The sequence below is a fragment of the Solanum verrucosum genome, unplaced genomic scaffold, assembly GCF_900185275.1.
Source record: "Solanum verrucosum unplaced genomic scaffold, falcon-dt-bn FXZP01000351.1, whole genome shotgun sequence".
Classification (NCBI taxonomy): domain Eukaryota; kingdom Viridiplantae; phylum Streptophyta; class Magnoliopsida; order Solanales; family Solanaceae; genus Solanum; species Solanum verrucosum.
The window spans coordinates 759734-781318 of record NW_026019958.1 but is presented as its reverse complement, the minus strand read 5'-3'; the positions used below and the strand labels follow the sequence as shown (position 1 = coordinate 781318).

The following is a 21585-nucleotide window of genomic DNA, read 5'->3' as shown; positions in this document are numbered from 1 at the left end:
GCATCACATCAAAAATCTTCTTCAACTCCTCAATGAAGTTTTCTGGATCTTCAGTAGTACTCGAACCCATGAAACTCGGAGGATTCATCCCCAAGAACTAACGAATCCTTGAAGTGTCAGCTCCTTCATGTCGAGCTCCTTTTTGCTGACCAATTTGATTAGTTACAGCTTGACTCAGAATTCTACTTGCCTCTCTGAACTCGGCATTAGAAATTTCCCCTTGATCTTGCACTCCCGGGGCATAAGGTAACTCTTGATCATCAACATAACGTCAAAGAAGTCGCCCTCTACTAAATCTTCGTGAAGGCATGATTATCAGAAAACACGCGCAAGCACGGATTAGAAAGAAACTTTTTAGAGATCAACTCCAACGCACGAAATGAGTGTGAAAAAAGTGAGAAATCTTCCTAAATGTTGTAGCCTCCCAATTATATATGTGGCGCGCTTCACACCGATAACTAGGACACTACAGACATGGCTTCATAGACTCCCTAGGACTCATGAACTCTGGGCTCTGATACCAAGTTTGTCAGGCCCCGAGCCTACACCCTGGGCGGGACCGGCACCCGGAGACCATTTATGGCCCCAAGCGAACCCTTGGCCTAGCTTTCTTAGCTCACTGAAAACCTAACCCAACAGAATAACTCAATGCAAATGCAAGATTACAAAATAACTTAACTTATAAAATTTGGCAACAAAGACAACTCAAATCTCAAAATAGAATATTTCATATATACATAGATGAGAGAATTAAAACTAACTGACTAACTGTCTATGAAGCCTCTAAAATACTGAGAGGGGTGTTGGGACAGACCCCGCAACACACTAATAAAACAAAACTAAGAACACAAAATAATTGAGTCCTCCGGAATGCAAGGAGGCTCACCACTGACACTGGAGTGCTCAGCTAGATCAACGGCGTACTGGATGCTGATCTTGGGTACCTGCGTCTGCAACATAAGACGATGCAGGCCAACTGGCATCAGTACATGGAATGTACGAGTATGCGAGCTGGAAAGCTAAACAACCACTTAAGCTTGAAAATAGTAAAAAGGAACTCTTACCTTGGCTCTGTACAACTCATGAATAACTGAATTCAATATATAAAGCAATAAAACACATGCAATATATAAGGTTTGTAAAACAGTATAAACAACTTAGCTTGTTAATGATAAAGCAATAACAACTCAACTTTACTTATATAAAAGTAATATAACTTATGTGGGAGGTTCTTTAACCGACAACCACCACTATGAGCCCTAGTGATGATACAACGTTTTACCTCACGTTGCCCAAGGACCATCCTATACCTTGCCGTGATATAGGAAGCTAACTTTACTAAGTGGATCCACTAGCTTAACTTTCGTGATCATCTAAGAAGTATGACCCGAGAAATCCCATGTTGGCGCATGGTTCTTATGGAGAGTTGAGTTAATATGAACTCGTGTCCCCAATTCAGTGCTCAATACTACTCCCAAAAATACTTTGGCTCATAAGTGTCTTTAAACACATCTTTCTTTAACTTGAGATAATTACTCAAAATCTAGCCGAAAGGCTCTTTTGGAATCGATGTTCCTTTCTTACTTAAATGTAAAAACATTTAGAAACTTCTTTGGGAAATACATAGTTCCCTAATAACTTTGGAGAAATGGACTCGACTTTATGCTCTTGACTTAACTTGAAACTTGAGACTCTTCACTTGGCTTGAAACTCTATACCCTTTACTTGACTTGAAACTTGAGTCTTAAATATGAAGTTAAAACATTCACTAAAGACTCTGGAACAACTTAAAAAAACTTGCTTTGACTTACTTAACTTCTAAGCTTGGGTCTAACTTCATTTGACTTGGAAACTAACTCTCCTTGAATCGGATTATGAATTCAAGGTGTTTGATCGCATGTTATGGATGAGGTTGGGATGTTAAGATGTACCTTAAAGTATTGGAAACAACTATAAAACATAGGTACTTTACCAAGGAATATGTATGAAAAAGTGGGGAATAAAGGTAATGGGAAGGATTGGCGTCCTTGGCGCTCTAAGAGGTGCGGGGCGCCAGCCCTCAAACTTCAGAGGGGCTTGCTAGGCACTCTGCCAGGCTCCAGCCCTCAACTTCAAAGGGGCCTGCTGGGCACTCTGCCAGGCGCGCCAGCCCTCAACTTCAATGGTTTCAGCCCCAATCACTTAGAAACATAAAACCCCTCAACATACAATAGATTCAACTCAAGAACACAACCGGAAACATATCCCTCATCAACAAGAACTTCAACAACACAACACACAACTCCAATAACCAAAATAAATCTTTTCTTAGAATTAAAAACGAGTTGGTGTGTGGGGGTATGAACCAACCAACACTATGAACTTACATACAATAGATTCAACTCAAAAACACAACCAAATCATGTCCCAAATCAACAAGGGACTTCAACAACACAATTAACAATATCAACAACACAACCAACAACTCCAAATAACACAACCAATCTTTTCTCAATAATAAAATGAGTTTGGTGTGTGGGGGAAAAAATCAACCCGTAACTATGAACTCACATACCTAGTAGGGATCACCCCCGACGATATCCACGATGATCTCCTTGATTGCTCTTCTCTTTCTCCTCTTCCTTCTCTTCTTTCTCTCTTCTCTCCCAAGCCCTAGCTCTTTACTCTTTAAAAAAATGAGACAAACTGATCTAAAATCAGTTTAACACTTTAATATAACCAAAACAATTGATTAGGGAAAAGATCAAAATACCCTTAAAAATTTCCGGACGGAAATCCCTACCAACTACCCAACTTCTAAAGGGCATAACTCACTCATGCAAACTCGGGATCGAGCAAACTCAGTGACGTTGGAAAGGTCATTCCAAGGGTTTTCCAAACATATCTGGAAATTCACCTAAATCATCCTGAGCCAGGAGTTATGACTGTTTGAAGTTGACCAAAAACTCATTTTTTTCCACACTTAACCAAATTTTTCAGATTCTGAATTTAGCCAAATTTCCAGATTCTGAACTTAGCCAAATTTCCAAATTCTGAATTTTTCCAAAAATGACTACTTCCAATTTCAAGCTTCTTCATATTCATTTAAATTGTCGGATGTTACACCTTTGGCCGGGTATAGGATGATCTAGCAGCGTGAGGTCGATCGTTGTATCATCACTATAGCTCTATGTGATGGTTGTCGGTTAGAGAAACTCCACAACAGTTATTGTATTTTTATACACAGAAATTATTGTATATTTATATACATCAGTTCATTTGTATTTCTATATACATCTTAGGCTTATTGTATCTTTGTATACACACAGAGTTTATAGCAGGTTTTAAACAGTCTTTCTTTATATCGCACTTGTTTTAAATTGCCTTATATTGAAGGAAGTCAGTCAGGTTGAGTTGAGTTGAGCCAGGTAAGTTATTCAGTTTCTTTTAGATTTCCTTCTAGCCTTTGTTGCTTAGTTTTCCAGCTCGCATACTCGTACATTCCATGTACTGATGCTAGTTGGCCTGCATCTTATTATGATGCAGACACAGGTACCCAGGATCAGCATCCAGCATGGCATTGATCTAGTTGAGCTCTTCGAAGTCAGTGGTGAGCCTACTTGCTTCACGGAGGACTCGATTATTTTGTTCTCTTAGTTTTGTTTTATTAGGGTGTTGCGGGGTCTGTCCCAACATCCATATCAGTGTTATAGAGGCTTCATAGATAGTCAATCAGATAGTTTTGAGTCTCTCATCTATGTATATATGTAAATATTCTATTTTGGGACTCGAGTTGCCTTTTTAGGCCATATTTTTTATCAGTTAAGTTGTTTTGTGTCCTTGCATTGCATGGAGTTATTCTGTTGAGTTATGTTTCCGCTGAGTTAAGAAAGTCATGCCAAGGGTTCGCTTGGGGGGGCAGCAATGGTCTTCGAATGCCGGCCACGTCCAGGGTGTAGGCTCGGGGCATGACAACTTGAGTCACTCCAAACTTCCTCTCTTTGAAAGCACACCAAGGTGGTGGTGTATCGTTTGGTGGTGGAAAGAAGGGCTCTATCCTTGGTATTGGTAGAATAGGAAGATTGACTGATAATTCAATAAATAATGTACACTATGTGGAGGGTTTAAAATACAATCTTTTGAGCATTTAACAAATCTGTGATAAAGAAAATGAAGTCAAGTTCATGTCTGAAAGGTGTGTGGTTACAAACTGTGCAACTAAGAAAATTGTGATGTCTGCAAAAAGAGTCAAAAATATGTATGTTGCTGATCTTGATTCTATTGAAAGAGTTAGCTTGTTATGTCTGAGTGCTCAAACTAATGATGCAAATCTTTGGCATAGACGACTAGGTCATGTAAGTACCTCTTTACTTAACAAGCTTGTTGTAGGGGACCTGGTCCGCGGACTACCAAAGCTGAAGTTCTCCAATGACAAAGTCTGTGACGCCTGTGTAAAAGGCAAACAAACAAGATCTTCTTTCAAGGTAAAAAAGGGTGTGAGCACTATCAGACCTGTGGAACTTCTCCATGTGGATATGTGTGGACTTATCAGAATTCAAAGCAGATGAGGTAAAACATATATTCTTGTGATAGTTGATGATTTCTCCAGGTACACCTAGAATATGTTTCTGTGGAAAAAGGATGAGACTGCTGCAATTCTGATCACTTTTGCCAAAGCCATCCAATTGAAGATAAATTGCAAGATAGCTAGTATCAGATCTGATCATGGTACGAAGTTTGAAAACTCTATACTTGAAGGGTTTTGTGCAGAAAATGGAATCAATCACAACTTCTCAGCACCAAGAACTCCTCAGCAAAATAGAGTTGTTGAAAGAAAGAACATAACTCTGGTGGAGATTGCTAGAACTATGCTGATTGATTCAGAACTTGCAGTGAATTTTTGGGCTGAAGCAGTTAATACAGCTTGCTATGTGACAAACAGGTGTCTTATCAGATCAATCATCAAGAAAACACCTTATGAGTTGTTAAATGACAAAAAGCCCTCAATTGCTCATCTCAAGCCATTCGGGTGCAAATGTTTTATGCTAAAAAATGGAAAGGATGATTTAGGCAAGTTTGATGCCAGAAGTGATGAGGGAGTATTTGTTGGATACTCATCTACAAGCAAGGCGTACAGGGTGTTCAACAAAAGAACTTTGTGTGTTGAAGAAAGCATGCACGTCAAGTTTGATGAATTGGGTATAAGAAATGAGAACAATGAGGACTACGAGTGTGAGGAGCTGATGAACGAGCAACAGGATGATCAGGGCACAAAAGAAAATAATGTAGAACACTTAGGAGGACTTGGTCCCTCAGGTTTATCTCAAGAAACAGTGTCTCAAAATCTTGAAGAAGATGAAGGTAATTCTGATGCTGACAGAGAACAAGAGATTACCAGTAAGTCTGGATGGAAACATCAATCTTCACATCCACTAGATAATCTCACCTCTCCACTTGACTCAGCAATTCAAACTAGGTCTAAATCAAGAAATCTAGTTGCACATTCAGCATTCATATCATCCATTGAACCTAAGAACATCAAGGAAGCTTTGAAGGATGTAGATTGGGTAACTTCAATGCAGGAGGAGCTTCATCAGTTTGAGAGAAGCAAGGTATGGCACCTGGTCCCCAGACCACTCGACGAAACCATTATTGGGACCAGATGGGTCTTCAGAAACAAACTTGATGAGCATGGAATCATTACTAGAAATAAGTCAAGATTGGTGGTACAGGGTTACAACCAAGAAGAGGGAATTGATTATGATGAGACCTTTGCTCCTGTAGCCAGAATGGAAGCCATTAGAATCTTAATACATTTGCCGTTCACATGGAATTCAAACTGTTTCAAATGGATGTCAAGAGTGCTTTATTGAATGGGAATCTAAAGGAAGAAGTATATGTCAAGCAGCCTCCAGGCTTTGAAGATGCAGGACTGCCAAATCATGTGCTGAAGTTAGACAAGGCTCTGTATGGGTTGAAATACGCTCCTAGAGCTTGGTATGAACGCTTGTCAAAATTCCTTCTTGCAAATGGGTTCAAAGAGGTAAAATTGATAATACACTGTTTTGAAATCCAGAGGAAAGAAGTTGTTGATTGTGCAGGTTTATGTGGATGATATCATCTTTGGAGCCACTACAGATTTACTTTGCAAAGAATTCGTTGATCTGATGAGAAGTGAGTTTGAAATGAGCATGATGGGAGAACTCACTTTCTTCCTAGGCTTGCAGATCAAACAAACCTCTCAAGGCATTTCAATATGCCAAGAAAAGTATATCAAAGATCTGCTCAAGAAATTTAATCTTTTTGAGGCAAAGGTGTTGGATACTCCTATGAGCACAAGTGTGAAACTTGATAGAGATGAATATGGCGTGGAGGTCAATCAGACCATGTATAGGGGAATTATTGGGTCACTCATGTACCTCACTACAAGCAGGCCAGATATAGTGTTCAGTGTAGGGATGTGTGCAAGATTTCAAGCAGCACCAAAAGAGTCTCACATGAAAGCAGCCAAACGTATCCTAAGATACTTGAAGGGAACTCAGGACCTGGTCCTCTTCTACCGTACGGATGACTCTTTTGATCTTATAGGTTATGCTGATGCTGATTATGCAGGTTTTCTTGTTGATCGAAAAAGCACATCAGGCATGGCACACTTCCTGGGATCAGCTTTGATTTCATGGGGAACAAAAAAGCAGAATTCTGTGGCATTGTCTACTGCAGAGGCAGTATGTGGCTGTTGCATCATGTTGTGCACAACTATTATGGATCAAGCAGCAGCTAGAAGACTTTGGTGTACTTTAAGACACTATTTCTCTCATCTGTGATAACACCAGTGCCATGAATATGGCCAAGAATCCTGTCCAGCATAAGAGGAAAAAACATATAGATGTGAGGCATCACTTTTTAAGGGACAATGTTGAAAAGGAGAATGTGGTAATGAGGTTTTGCAAAACTGAAGACCAGTTGGCTGATAACTTTACAAAACCATTAAGTAAAGAATTCTTCATCAAAAACAGATGAGACTAGGGATGCACAAAATCACCTGACCCCTCGACAGATTTGCACAAAGAAATCCTTCTTATTGATTATGTTAAGGAGGGCAGGTATCTATACTTGTTTTACTGCTTGTCATAAAAGAATTCACTTCTGATACCTTAATGCAGGTATACACTCATGGTGTGTTTAGCTGAACGGAAGGTTTAATCACACAGGAAGAGTTTCAAACAGAAAGGAGGACCTGGTCCTCATGAGGTGAGTATCAAGTATACTACACTGTCTAAATGCCAACATCTCTGCCACGTGTCACTATAAAGCTCTAAACCTGTACTTAGGACTTAGAGCCCGTTTGGATTGGCTTAAAAATCGGTCAAACCTACTTTTAAGTCCATTTTTTACTTCTGGAAGTGTTTGACAAATATAAAAAACAAGTTAAAAATGACTTGAAATAAATTACGAAGTGTTTGGCAAGGTAAAAAAATGACTTAAAATAAGTCAAAAATGACTTAAAATAGGTCAGAAACCAAAAGTAGGTCTCCCCTACTCTTTTTTTTTTTGACTTAAAAGTCATTTCAGTTTGATTTTTTTATTTTTGACTTAAAAGCTACTTTTTTTAAGCTAATCCAAACAGGCTCTTACACTCATCATAACTTGGGGTGGTAAATTGTTTAAATTGACAACTCTTTTTGAACAAGTATTTTCTTAATATACATGACAACTAACAAGGAACCGATGGAGTATCTATTATCTACTTTAACCTAGAGGCAATAGGGTTGAATTGGTCATTCAATAATATAGATTTCAGGGAGTAAATTATGTGTTTGCAGAGCCATTGGATTCCTGTTATCACACCTGCATTGAAGGAAGTGCACCAATGTATTTGCAGGAGCCGTAAAACTACGTTCTCGAGCTTGAGGTTTGAATTTCTTAACAGTAGTACAGAAACATCAATCAGAATGCACAATGTCCACTGAAAACACTTGGCAGTAAGGTTTCACTGGTTAAGTACATAACTCTGCCATAACACCAGGTGAAGTGAAAAGATCTTTTTTTATGTTTGAAATGATTCATGACAGTATCCCTACTACATGCTCTTGTTTGTAGTATTTGGATACATAGTAACTCCTAACTGATGGTTAACCTGATCAACAACAAAATGCATGGTCCTTGGCAGATTAAGGACATTATTGATCTAGAGAGGTCAATTCTCTTTTGTTCATATTTAAAAACAATGAACCTCACATCATCATGTCCATGGTTCTTCCTAACACGCAGTCAATGATATAGCCAACTGTTATTATGTCGTACACTCATGATCCTGCTCTATTTTAATTTGAACAGAATATTGAAAAGATAGACAACGACTGAATCATCAAAGGATTTTTGCATTAAAAGAATGTTTTATGGTTCTATCTCCTCCTACCAATTAAGAAAAGACGCACACATCACATAAATTACTAGTTAAGACAAAACTATATGCAACTTAACTTCTCTTTTCGACACACTACATACGTACTTTGAGGCCTTAAAATGAAACTAGAATAGTAAATTCACATGAACTGAAGAGAATAACAGAACATCGAATGTAGTTTGCCTGTTCTGAATGCATTAAAGATCACCAACGAGGAAATATTTAAGGAATAAATAGCTGCTTGAATGCATTAATAAACTATATTAAGTTTGTATTAGTATATGACAGAGATAGACAACTTAGTACAAAATGGAGCATCTTTGCTCAAAGTTGTTTAGGCTCGACATCTTCGAATTCCTGCAATGTGCTAATTCAGAATAACTTTTTTGAATATGCTTGCCCTTCAGAAACAACGGTCATGTATTGATAAGTTCTTATGTTCCTTGATGTTTTGATGATCTCCTCACAAGTGCAGGGACCTGGTCCTCTGCAGAGTTTGAATACTCGTCCAGTGGTTAAAGTACCAGACAGCTGAAAGCTGTCTGCGTCAGAAAGTTGGTGAGCTGCAAAGTACTCCACCAATCAAAAGCAATGAGGTTGCTTGTACGTTTGGTAGTATTTCTTCATGGTATATATCAAACAACAAACAACATTATCATTCATTCATTCAAAAGGGAAAAAGTTTTTTTTAAGCTTCAAGAACATCAAGGGATCTGATCGATAGCTTCAAGAGCTTCTTGTACTAGCTGTTATTTTGTTTGCTTGTAATAGTGCTTACATTGTAGGATTCGTTTCGTTGTGATAAGAAACGTTTCAACTTGTGTGAATCATTGTGAGTTCTGAGTTAGAGTTAACTTGGTTCTTACTCTAAAATCTATATTAATCAGGATAGGATTAATATAGTGGGTAGTGTGGTATCTACTCTAGCTCGTCTAAGTAGTAGGAGGTGTTACTTAGAGTTGGGATTAGCAGGCTAATCTTGGTTTGTAACTGGCTTTTACTTTTGCTTAGAGAAGATTAGTGAAAAGCAGTTCTAAAAGTCCTGGCAGGCCAGGTCGTGGTTTTACTCCCTTGAGCAAGGAGGTTTCCACGTAAACTCTCTTGTCAATCTTTACTTTTCAGCACTTGTTCTTTACTGTTTTAGTTTCAACTGTGTTGAGGACCTGGTTCCATTGATACTATTGATACTGGTGGACGCATACATTCCAGCATATATCTTTCTGGTGCGGGTTACGTGCTCTATTATTAGCTTCATATATTGTAGCTGCAATTTGTAGAAAACGGTTAAAAAAATGGAAACATTAACAATTAAAAGGGAAAAACATAACCAAAGGAACTACTGACATTTACTTCATTTGTTTATTCTATATTAGCATAGGGTAATTGATCAAACAAGTTTTCGCTGGTATCTTACAACATAATGTTGGAAAGATGCATAAAGGGTCATTTCGGAGGGTTGGGAAGTTTTTAAGATAAGTAGCAGATGGAATATTACATCTGCTACTTATACTAACAGGAATTCAAGGGAAGGAAATCTTCCGTTACAACAATATTACGAGCTAAATTAGATTCCTAAAATACACTCTCCTTGCAATGTCGTCCTTCTTATGTTAATGTTACTACCAAAGTGGAAGAAGAGAAGATAGTCCCGAAGAAAAGACAATTATCAATTAGCAGCAAGGGAAGACCAAAACCAGCCCGCAAGAAAATGAACACTTAGCTATTCGGAGCAAGGGAAAAGACAAAACTAGATACTTTACCCGACCTTGATCCTTGTACAAGAATTGATGAGATTCCTCTGTTTTCCCTGGTTAAGTTTTTATCAGTCGAAAAAATTAATGAAGTCGTCCTAGATCAAAAACAACTCTAAGTAGGACCTAAGCTAAGATTTTCAAGTCCTTGGTGCTTCTTTGGTTTTTACACTGTCTCGAGGTATAACAACTGCTCAAAACACTGCTCAATAAGAGAAACAATTTCCAGCGCCATTTAGCATGAAGTTGAATAAAAAATTATTGTTACTTGAAAATAGAGCACAAGGGAAAATGAATAACAAGCTCCCCTGGCAACATAGTCTTAAAAATAAGCATAATTCAACAACACTTGGCAAGAAAGTACTCTTACAAGTTATATGTTACTTCGTTGTTTCTCAACCTGAGCTTCTTTTTTTGTTGCATCCTCAGTCCCTACGGTAGAAAAAGGACAAACTAGGCTTTCAATGTTGATTTCCGCCTCACCCCAATTATTAAAGTTAATAACCTTTGAAGATCTGAGCAGGTCACCCTTTGGATTGTATATCATGAAACTTGATCCAAACACAACCAAAATTTCACTTCCACTTGCCATGTGTAAACGTATTTGCCCAAGATATCCATACACCGATTGATCCTCCGGAATCTTGATAGTAAACATCTTCGTCCAAGATTCTTTAATCTCATACTCCTTCATAAGCCAAACATCTAACATATTTGTTTCGTCACAATCACAACAGACCGAAAATTACTTCCCAACACTCCCATGCTCAAAACCGCACCTCTTTCTCTTTTCCAATAACAAGGTAGTTCCATCTCTCCCCATTTCCCATCAGCCAAATCGAAAGAAATGATGCTTCGTTTAATACACAGTTTAGGATCTATAATAGTAATCCAATGAAGTTTCCCATTCACAAACCTACCTGGCTGCTGTAGTGGCACTATACTTGGACAATTATCAACCGTTCTCCAAGAATCACTTTTTAAACTATATCTTTTTACCTCAATATGAAGTGAAATGTTGTTATATATAAAAATATCAACTACATTATAATCATCATGAAACTTATCATATCCAAAGCCATATACTCGGAGGAAATACGCCAAAGTAGTTTAGTTTTAGGATTAGGCAACTTCTTGTACTTTCTAATTGATGGATTCCAGAGAAACAATTCCTTCTCCCGACTAACAAGACAAATCAATCCATTGACAGAACCTACAATATAAACACCACATGGAACTTGCCTGGGATAATCCAAGTCGTTTGCCTCGATAAATGAGTTATTAAATAAAGAGCTAACACTACAATCTTGAAAGTTGCACACAGTACATTCAAACATCATAACCTTATGGTGGGCGTATTCGTTGTTATTGGCATTTAAGCTGAGATGAGTTTTCACAAATTCAGACTAGAGATCAAAGCAAACTAAGATTTTGAAGCGCACCTAAATTTCAAGAGGGATTTTACTGGAAGCCTCGAGAGGATTTCATTAACGAGTTCGGCTGGCAGAAACGGAATTGAATTTTCCATGGTTGATGAAAATTGAGAATTGATTTTACTTATATGCATCTAGTTATACATATACTAAAACCCTATTCATATAAAACTCCTTTTATCAATTTATTTTGGTTGCTTCCTAAAATGAGTCAAACTAATTAAACCAATTAATGTTTGATAGTGAATTCACATATATTTTTTTAATTATTTTGAAATAAAATTTAAATATTTAGAAGTTACATAAAATATATAAGAGCAACTTTCACATATAGCAAACATAAAAATCATATTTATATGTTATAGTTATAGTTTGCATAATTGTGCTCCATAACAAATTATATGCTTGCTATGGAGCTTTTGATTTGTATAATTCGCTACAAATATCCAATTTTATACAAATTGTTCAGTTTTGTATAAATTCATTTACACATTGTAATTTGTATAATAAGATCTGTATTTGTATAATTATAAGTGTATAGGACGAAAATATATGTATTTGTATTTGTATATACACTTTTCTCTCGCTTTATACAAACACTAACGCATTTTATACATTTTATACCGAAATGTATAAAATGGCTAATTATATATCCAATCAGATGGCAAAAAAAGGGGATGTTTGCTGCGAATTACAATTAAAATAAACTATGTCTATAGTATTTAATTTGAATTAATAGTTTGCTATTTCATACAATTTTCCCAATATAAAATAGTTATCAATTCAAAATAAATATGTCAAAATAAAGGGGGTAGCACACAATATTTTTTTTATAAATATGTAGAAGGAAACTTTGTATAATCATATGCTTTCCGGTAATATCGGGAAAAAAATTGATAGACTCGGTCGGTTTTCAATGATTTTCTAATATTTTTTTAAAGAAAAATCGATGGACAAACGTCGATTATTTTTCATGCATAAATGTACTATAACTATAATATTTTTTTATAAAAAGAAAATGGACTTTAAACATGGTTTTCAAACTTGTGGACCAATCGATGTACCTCTGGGTGCTTGGGCCTATATGGACAACTTGTGTTATTCTGTTAAAGAATGACAAAAGTCCACATTGGTGATTAATGAGATGGGTGAACTCCTTATAAGGCTTGTGCAATCATCCCCCTTTGAGCTAGCTTTTGGGGTGTGAGCAGGAGCGAACCCACATGGAGTTCTCTGGGTGCTTGAGCACCCATTAACTTCCCGATCTTAAAAAAGCAACCACAATTTTAGAATCTTGAATCAACCACTGCTCATGTCTATTATGCAACTTAATCTCTCGAAAATATAAACAATCATGATCTTCCATGTCTATTTACTCTTTCTTTCTCATCGGTCTAATTAGGAAAAATGAAAAGGGAAGGCAAAATATTATTTTCTAGCGACTTCATTTAAGTTCTCCAACTCAAAAAAAAAAAAAAAATCCTCCTTCTTGTTGGTTTGCCTTTTTGGTAATTACAATAGTATGTGAAGGTATATTGTTCCTCCTACTTTTTTCTTGAACCAACCCAAAGAATTCTGATTGGCTATGGCATTGAACTGGAAAAAAATGCTCTTGTTGAGAAAATTTAGCGCTCAATTACGCTTTTTGATTGACATAAGTTTATATTAAAAATAGTGACACCCATAATCGTAAAATCCTAGATCTGCCACAGGGTGTGAGTTAGGACTAAGATCTAATTTAACATGGTAACAGAGCAGGGCCCATCTCACCCAATGTTCGGGCCCCCAAAAGTCAAAGTTGTCCCCCAAAAAATTAAAATTGTCCACGCACTAGATGCTCAGCATGGGACGTGAGGTGGGGTGTCAAAGAATGACAAAAGTCCCACATTGATGGTTAATGAGATCGGTGGACTCTTTATAAGGCTTGGGCAATCCTCTCCCCCCTTAAGCTAGCTTTTGGGCTGTGAGTTAGGCCTAAGACTTAAAGCTGTTTTTTGAAGGCTACTAAAACCTGCATGACCAAAACAAGTAGTACTAATTAATTAACTCATATTCATACTTGTTAATGTTGTGTTTGAATGTGTATATATATACCTGGTTTTCCTTTCAATTTCTGCCATAAATAATCAAAGTGATTAAGAAGGCGGACACAAAAAAGACGGTAAGAGAGCCTGCTGGAATTTTGAATTTGCCAACGCTAGGTTCCATAGTGGCAGCTTGTTCAACAGAAAATGTAATCATTTGTGCATAAGTTGTCCAGAAAAGTATAGTTGTGGCCCAAATTGGAATCAACCTAGCCATCATTTTAACTTCCTCCACTCGAGTGACTGTGCACAACTTCCATGGATTTGGATTTAAATCATGATCCACAAAATATCCTTGTGCTACAATAGTCTTGTATAGCATGACAACATCATACGGAACATCCATCTTCCTTTTCCTTGTAGCAGCCAAAATGACTTGAAATATTTGAACTATAGGACTTCCTGAACTTCTCTTGTACCGATATCTTTTAGTACCCGAGAAAAAGATTATAATCGCAATCACCATAGATATACAACAAATACCATAAGCCCAGCTTCTTCCAACTTCATCTTGAACATAAACATGCACTGTAACTGCTGCCAATATTCCAATACTTAAAATATGGGGAGGTAAATTGTTTGAACAAGTATTTTTTCAGTATACATGACAACTAAAAAGGAACGGATTGAGTATCTATTATCTACTTTTACCTGGCAATTATAGGGTTAAATTGGTCATTCAATAATATAGATTTCAGGGAGTAAATTATGTGTTTGCAGAGCCATTGGATTCTTGTTTTCACACCTGGGCAGAGTGACCACTTCTCTTGTGTTTGGACCAATGTAGTATTTGGACCGAACATACTAGTTTAGGAGACTAACAGTTTCTCCTTAACGGAAGCGGATCTATAGCAACCATGTCTGGTGTCATCATATATATAGTAACTATTCTCAAGGGTCTTAACTGTATCTAGAATAGTAAATTCACATGAACTGAAGAGAAAACAGAACACCCAATGTAGTGTCTCAGTGTACAGATATTTCAAATTTGAACATATTTGACTGAAAATCTAATAACTTTTACAAATGAAACAGTGCATTTGGAGATAAAGTGACTGCATCACCAATCCAATAAAAAATAAAATTTGTCCCTAGAAAGAGCCAGCTTTCCACTTTTGAACTCTACCGGATGCCAGTTCTGATTTTCCCAATCAAATTTGTAGGTTGTTACTTCTTGTAATTTACTACGCAAAAGGCCTGCTTTCATGACTCGAACTCTTCATATTCATTAAACGATCCATAAAACATGAAATCATTTTACTAGTTGTGACAAGGAAGACTTTTCTAGGATGACAATTCCATTGCAAATTTGCATCCACAAAAATCTTAGGAATTTGATCTCCTATATACTTTAGTGATACCAAATTTGGAGAATTGATAATATCCAACATAGGATACCCTTCCCCAGCATCAAAATAGTACAAGTGTTCAAGAGTTGATGCTTCAATTTTAACACGTTGGTTTCTAAATGTCTTAATAGTAACTGACTTGATCCTTTGAAGATTCAACAACTCAATCTTTTCCAACCCAAAACAATGCTCTAGGACGAGACTGACAATCAATGAACATTTATTAAGTAGAGTCTGGAGCATGTTATCGTCTAAACTTATATAAGAAAGAGAAAGCTTTCTCAACGAATTGTAGTTCACCACATCACTAGATAACGGAACACGCTTCTAATTAAAACCATTCAGAACCAATTCTCTTAAAGATTTCGCTGCAAAGATTGTGAAAATAGGTAAGGTGTATGATGTATAGCGAGGAACTCCAAAGATGATATCTTTTACACCATTCTGAAGAGCAATGTGAAGCCACTTATCAAACAAAGGAAAAATTTCTTGGGAATAACTAGAGTCAGATAATTCAAACCTTTCTATAGGGATTTTTTTTTCCATCGTGATATCTCTCCATGATACTATCCACTTTTTTCATATTGTCATTAATCAACTTTGAATTCCAAATTGGGATGAGTCGACCAGACTCGTAACATGTTTTGGAGAGAATGCTCATCTTGGTTGCTTCTTTAAAACTAAGAAAAGAGAGTATGATAAGTGCTAATGCTCCTAGATGTTTTGATGATCTCCTCACAAGTGCAGGGACCTGGTCCTCTGCAGCGTATGATACTCGTCCAGCTGTCAAAGTGCTGTAAAAGCTGTCTGCGTCAGAAAGTTGGTGAAGCTGCAGAAGCAAGGAGGTTGCTTGTACGTTTGGTAATAACTTTTCATGTCTAAATATATCCACACAAAAAAAACTAATTCATTCATTCAAAAGGAGAGAGCCAGCACGTATTCTCAAGAACTTATTAAGAGAAGTTTGCAAGGGACCTGGTCCTTGCAAGACTGCGATGTGAAAGGACGACAAGACATCTGTCAGAAAAGCTGCCACTTCTGATATGGTAGGTGCACAACCTTTCTAAACAGCAGGCTCTCAACCAATGGGCGGTCCCAAGGAGTTTGTGTTCATTTTAATATAGTCTCTTCCAACAAAACACAAACTCAAGACTTGGCAAAAAAAAAAACTCAGATTTTCTCTGAAAAATTTACAAGCTTTAAAAGAAGGCCATCTTCAAGGAAGAACAATACTCATGCTCAACAAAGGGACCTGATAAAGTGTTGAAGCGTCTTTGTTGAGTTTGAGTTTTGTTAGTTTTTGCAACTTGAAATTTCTCAAGAACACTTGCAAAGACTCACTTTCAAGAAGTATTCTCCGGCAAGCACAACTAGGAACTGATCAAGCTGCAAGCATCTGAGTGTGTCTTAGGAGTTATACTTCCGTGCTTATATTGTAAATCTGTTCCTAGTCTATAAAGGATTCAGATATTTTTTTCTGTGTGGAAAGGTCTAAGTCGGTTAGAGTTAGCCGATTTAGTGAGTAGTGTTGTATCTGCTCATTCAAAGTCTAAGTCATCTAGGAGCTAGTTGATTTAGTGGGCTGTGTGGTATCCGCTTAGAAAAGTCTAAGTTATCTAAGGTTAGTGGGCAGTGTTGTATATGCTCTGGCTCATCTAAGTAATAGGAGGTATTGCTTAGAGTTGGGATTAGTAGGCTAATCTCGGTTTGTAAACTTGCTTTTACTTTTGCTTGGAGAAGATTAGTGAAAGAAGTTTGAAAAGTCCTGGCAGGCCAGGTCGTGGTTTTACTCCCTTGAGCAAGGAGGTTTCCACGTAAAGTTGTTGTGCAATCTTTACTTTCAGCACTTAGTTTATTTTCTGTTATTGCAACTGTGCTGAGGACCTGGTCCCATCTAGACTAGTGGACGCATACATTCCAACAGAGTATTTTGTGAATGAGACAATCAGACAATATGTCAGATGTGGTTCTCGTCATGATTAGTTTGTTGATCTCTCTGGAAAAAGTATTAGGTGACTCTTGAATTTATAGCTTTTGGTTTCGTTAATGCATAATTTGTCCTTTTTTCCTTAATTGTTCCGATTGACACTTAAATTCTAGGGAAAAGGGTCTCTGATAAACCCTAAACTTTGTAATTTATAACTCATATACCCTTGTTATAAAAATTACACATATATACCCTGACGTTACACAATTGGCACATATATACCCTTTTCATAATCCATGTATAAAACTCATTCTATCAATTTATTTTGGTACGCGAGATAAGGTGAGATTTCCCAGGATTAAGTTTATACAGAGTTTGATGACTGTATAAATTTATAATATCTGTCTGTGTTCCAAAAGAGTTGTTTTTTAAGTAGGAAACAGAAACGGACAGAGTAAAAGAAAAAATCCCCAACCTGTCAAGACTACATCTTTCGGTTACAAAGGAGTATGCTGTTAAAGAATCTTGGACAAAAATGTTTGTATTGTGTTTACAGTGCCACTTTTAGTTTCAAATTTCTTATGTTTGGACAAAATTTCTTCTTGTACAATCTGAAGGATGAGTCAATCAGATATCCAAAGTTTAATAAGTTTTGTTTCTGCCTAGTCAATTTGCCTTGAGAGCCTACTTTCTCCGGTTTTACAAAATGAACAAATCACAAACACAACAAGAATGAAGGATGCTCAGATGGACACAATTGTGTAAGTACTGACTTGTAAGAGTACTTCCACTGGATACATTTTCTTGTCAAATATGGAAAAAATACATTGCATTTATAACTATTAGATAGCCAGTTCTAAAACGTAAAGTAAATAGTGAGGTGTATGGGGTACCATGCTTTTCCCTAACTATTCTTACAGGGACCTCCTTATCACTGATTGCACCAAACTCCCCACTTTCATTTTGCGTAACCCCAAAGCAATGCTCCAAACCATCTACCATGTACCATAGCCAACTCATTCCTTCTTGTTGACATTTGACTCGAACTTAATCTTGTATATCCTCTTTAACCGGATATATAATTGTTGTGGTTAATCCTTTATATATCATACTTTATCAGAAAAAATCATATGAAATAGAATTTTACAGAAGGTAGCTTCTGATCCACTTTTTCATTATGTCTACTCCCTTGTTCAAATAAAATTTTGTTGAATGATTCAATTTAAAAGTTCCGGTAGATACAAGTTCTTTAATGATCTAAAATAAAGCGTAAAGATAAAGATCTTATCAATAGATTTGGTTAAACTATATCGATAACTAATTAATTAAGTAGAAAAATCTTTAACTATCATGTTTAAATTAATATGGAAATATTAGCCTAGGAACATTCCAACATAATGTTGGAAGTCATTTTTTTCATACACTAAAGAAAATTGAATATTAGAATAGGGTGATCCGATAGCAAAAAAGGGAATAATATCCAAAATAGGTTTTTTTAAATTGTCCTCTAAAGATGTATATTAGAAGACTCTGACAGTAGTACACAGTCCATATAAACTCAAATGGAATCGGAAGCCGCCTATCAACAAAGCAAACCCACAAAGTCAATGTTGCCATTCTCTATCCTTCCACCGGAACTCAATACTGACATCCTCTTAAGGCTTCCAGTGAGTTCCGTCTTGAAAATTAGGACTGTTTCAAAATCTTGTCTTGCTTTCACCTCTACCCCTGAATTTATCAAGGCCCATCTTAGTGTATCTGCTAACCATAAGCTTTTGTTGAGTTTTAGTCAACCCAACTTCAATCTGAAAGAATGTTCTCTTACATCTTTACTTTATAGCTCTGTTCTAGATACATCAGACTTGGATTATCCCATGAAAACATATTTTTGGTTTATTGTAGGTTCAGTCAATGGACTGATTTGTCTTTCTAATAGGGCAAATGAATTGTGTCTATGGAATCCATCAATTAGAAAGCACAAAATATTGCCTAATTTTACATTCAAGTTTAGGGATGCTGCAAGATTTATTATGGTTTTGGATATGATGAGTTTCATGATGACTATAAGGTAGTTGCATGTATTTACCTTCACGGGAGTTTGCCTTTATTTGGAGACTACGTCAAAATATATAGTCTAAAGGATGATTCTTGGAGAAGCATCAATTTTCCCCGGGATTGGGTGAAATCCTTTAACTGTGGTAAGTTTGTGAATGGGAAGCTTAATTGGGCTTATAGGTCTTACTGTACGGGTCCTTTTTGGCGTAAGGGTTGGAACATCATTTCTCTTGATTTGGCTGATGAGAAATGGGAAAAGGTAGAGACACCTTGTTATAGTAAAGAAGATGGTGTTTTTGAGTTGGGAGTGTTGGAAAATAATCTTTCTGTGATACGTAATGGCAATTATGAAGGAACTGACCTAGATGTCTGGGTTATGAAGGAGTATGGGGTTAAAGAATCTTGGATGAAGATGTTTACCTTTCGGTATCCTCATCCTTGTTTGATGTTTTTGTTTAATCCACCCCATTTAATTTCAAATAAAGGTAAAATTTTGTTGATGTGCGGAAAAACTTTCCTGTTGTACAATCTGAAGGATGAATCAATCACCTATCCCAAGTTTACTACGTTTGGATCTGATCTTGTTTCTGTGGAGTCAACTTACCTTGAGGGCCTAGTTTCTCCGGTTTTACAAAACGATCAGGGACACAACAAGAATGAAGTGTGCGAAAGCTCACATGGTCGCAATTGTGTAACTAATGACTTGTAAGAGTTCCACTTTATACATTTGTCTCATGTGTCTTATGTGTAGTTGGTAGTGAAATAGAGCTTGTCTTTTGAATTAACTAAGATAAGAGTCTCTAATCAAAGTTATCTTTGATGCATGTTAATGTAGGCTGCTGCGCATGGGATAGCCTTGCTTCTGCCGCTTTCTACAGATGTGTATTATTGAATTTTCAGGAACTGAAAGCTGATGTTAGAAACAACTGATTCACGCCCCATACTGATTGCACTTATCAAAATGATGAAGCGTGGTTATTCCATGTTCTCAACGTTCACTATGATATGCTAATATTATTTCCATTTCCATATGCAAGAACATATATTTTTGAATGCTAGTTCATTATCTTACTTAGTGAGTAGCTTGAACCTTGAAGGTTTGTTGTGACAAAAGATTGAGTAAGATTCTCTTTTCCTTGAATGTTTGTACGTAGTATCAGGTTGAACTTCGTCTGGCAAGAAGTTAATGTCCCCTTTGTTAGGTTGTTGCTTCATTATCTTAGTCATGATTTGTTCAATATGTAATACTTTTAATCAGTTGTAGAGTTTTTGGAACTCTGTTTATTTGAGTTGTTTTTGCAAAACCTGTGAAGATCAGCATGGTCAATCTATGCTTAGGATCAGGTGTCGTGACACAGAATTCCAGACAAGATCAGCAACATCCGGTTTCGCTTGGTTACCAAACCGTGTAAAATAGTCACTTGTAATTGAATACTTCCCACTGTCAGTAAGGAGGAACTGCCCCTGTGCCTAGCCTTCCTGCATCCTATCGTTTAATAAATTGATCTTCCGCCAATATCAACTGTGCTGTCCAGAGGAGCTTTGTGAGATCAATGCTCCTTTCTTCCAATGATCTTCTAGAACTAAATTGACTAGGTGCAGATTTCGAACAAGCAATGCACCTGGTGGCTGCTAAATCCTGTCTCTTTACCAAAACTTTATAAATCGAAACACAATCACTTCCAATCTTTGGGTCTCAATCATGCCAACCATTTCTTGTGCAAAGTTTTAATACCTTATGTAACTTATTCTTTCTCATGCTAATTCCTCCCCTTTCTCCTTTGTTGCTTTAGTAGCATCCCCTGTATCTTTTGTGTTGTCATTAATTAGCAAGGTTGCAAATGCATTATGAGTATTGATACCTTCGGTATCTTTTCCAGTTTCTTCCTTCTTTTTTGCCATTGTCTGTACCTATTATCTTTTGCATATTTACTTCTTCTCTGCATCCATTCCTGCTTTTTTTGTGTATTTCCAACAACTTTACCACTTCTCAATATTCTGGTCTGTGTGGCAGCAGTGCCCACCTTGTCCTTGTTCTCCCCACAATTCTCTCTGAATATCTTTCCAGTTCTGGATGTAATTTAGCTTCTCTATGTCCTTGTAATTAACAATGATTGCAATATTTCGGTAGATAGTCAACTTAATGGTAATCCATTTAGAATTAACTTCCCTTCTGACTTCATCTCATCCTCTTCTGCAATTTTGATTTCTCTTAGGTCTAGTCTACCTCAACTTTTACCTTTGCACAACTAGCTCTAGTCATATTTTGTGTCGCCATATCTACTGTTAATGGTTTTCCAACTGCAGAAGCCAGTGAGAAACTGCTTCTCTGGCAAATAAATTAGGTGGCAAGTCTGGAAAACTAATCCATGCTACTGCTATGGAGGTCTCCTCCTCTGGAACAAACCAAGGATTCCACTTCAATGGCCTCGTCTGACAGTATAGATTGTGAACCTTCAGATAGTATTTTGGGGTGGGTCGACATCATCTTCACATAGTCCTTCAGTAATGATAGTCGAATCAAGACATATCTATTTTCTAAGAGCCCTATGTTGCATGGCCTTTTGATCTCGCTCTGTGCTGGGATTACTCTGCATATC

At 36.9% G+C, this 21585-nt stretch overlaps 1 protein-coding gene and 1 pseudogene across 1 annotated transcript; one reads left to right on the top strand and one right to left on the bottom strand.

The window, feature by feature from the left end:
• Window positions 1-10510: 10510 nt before the first annotated feature.
• Window positions 10511-11665, bottom strand: LOC125814819 (F-box/kelch-repeat protein At3g23880-like; annotated as a pseudogene).
• Window positions 11666-18492: 6827 nt separating this feature from the next.
• Window positions 18493-19915, top strand: LOC125814818 (F-box/kelch-repeat protein At3g23880-like). The gene is made up of 3 exons (XM_049494261.1): window positions 18493-18828; window positions 18942-19676; window positions 19886-19915. The coding sequence occupies exons 1-3, from the start codon at window positions 18493-18495 to the stop codon at window positions 19913-19915; spliced, it is 1101 nt and encodes a 366-aa protein (XP_049350218.1).
• Window positions 19916-21585: the final 1670 nt, after the last annotated feature.

Bases quoted from the DNA above. Each gene is read 5' to 3' on its own strand.
- LOC125814818 (XM_049494261.1), top strand. From the start codon at position 18,493: ATGGAATCGGAAGCCGCCTATCAACAAAGCAAACCCACAAAGTCAATG. The intron at 18,829-18,941 runs GTAGGTTCAGTC...ATTCAAGTTTAG, and splicing joins AAACATATTTTTGGTTTATT to GGATGCTGCAAGATTTATTA. The intron at 19,677-19,885 runs GTAACTAATGAC...TTGAATTTTCAG, and splicing joins GCTCACATGGTCGCAATTGT to GAACTGAAAGCTGATGTTAG.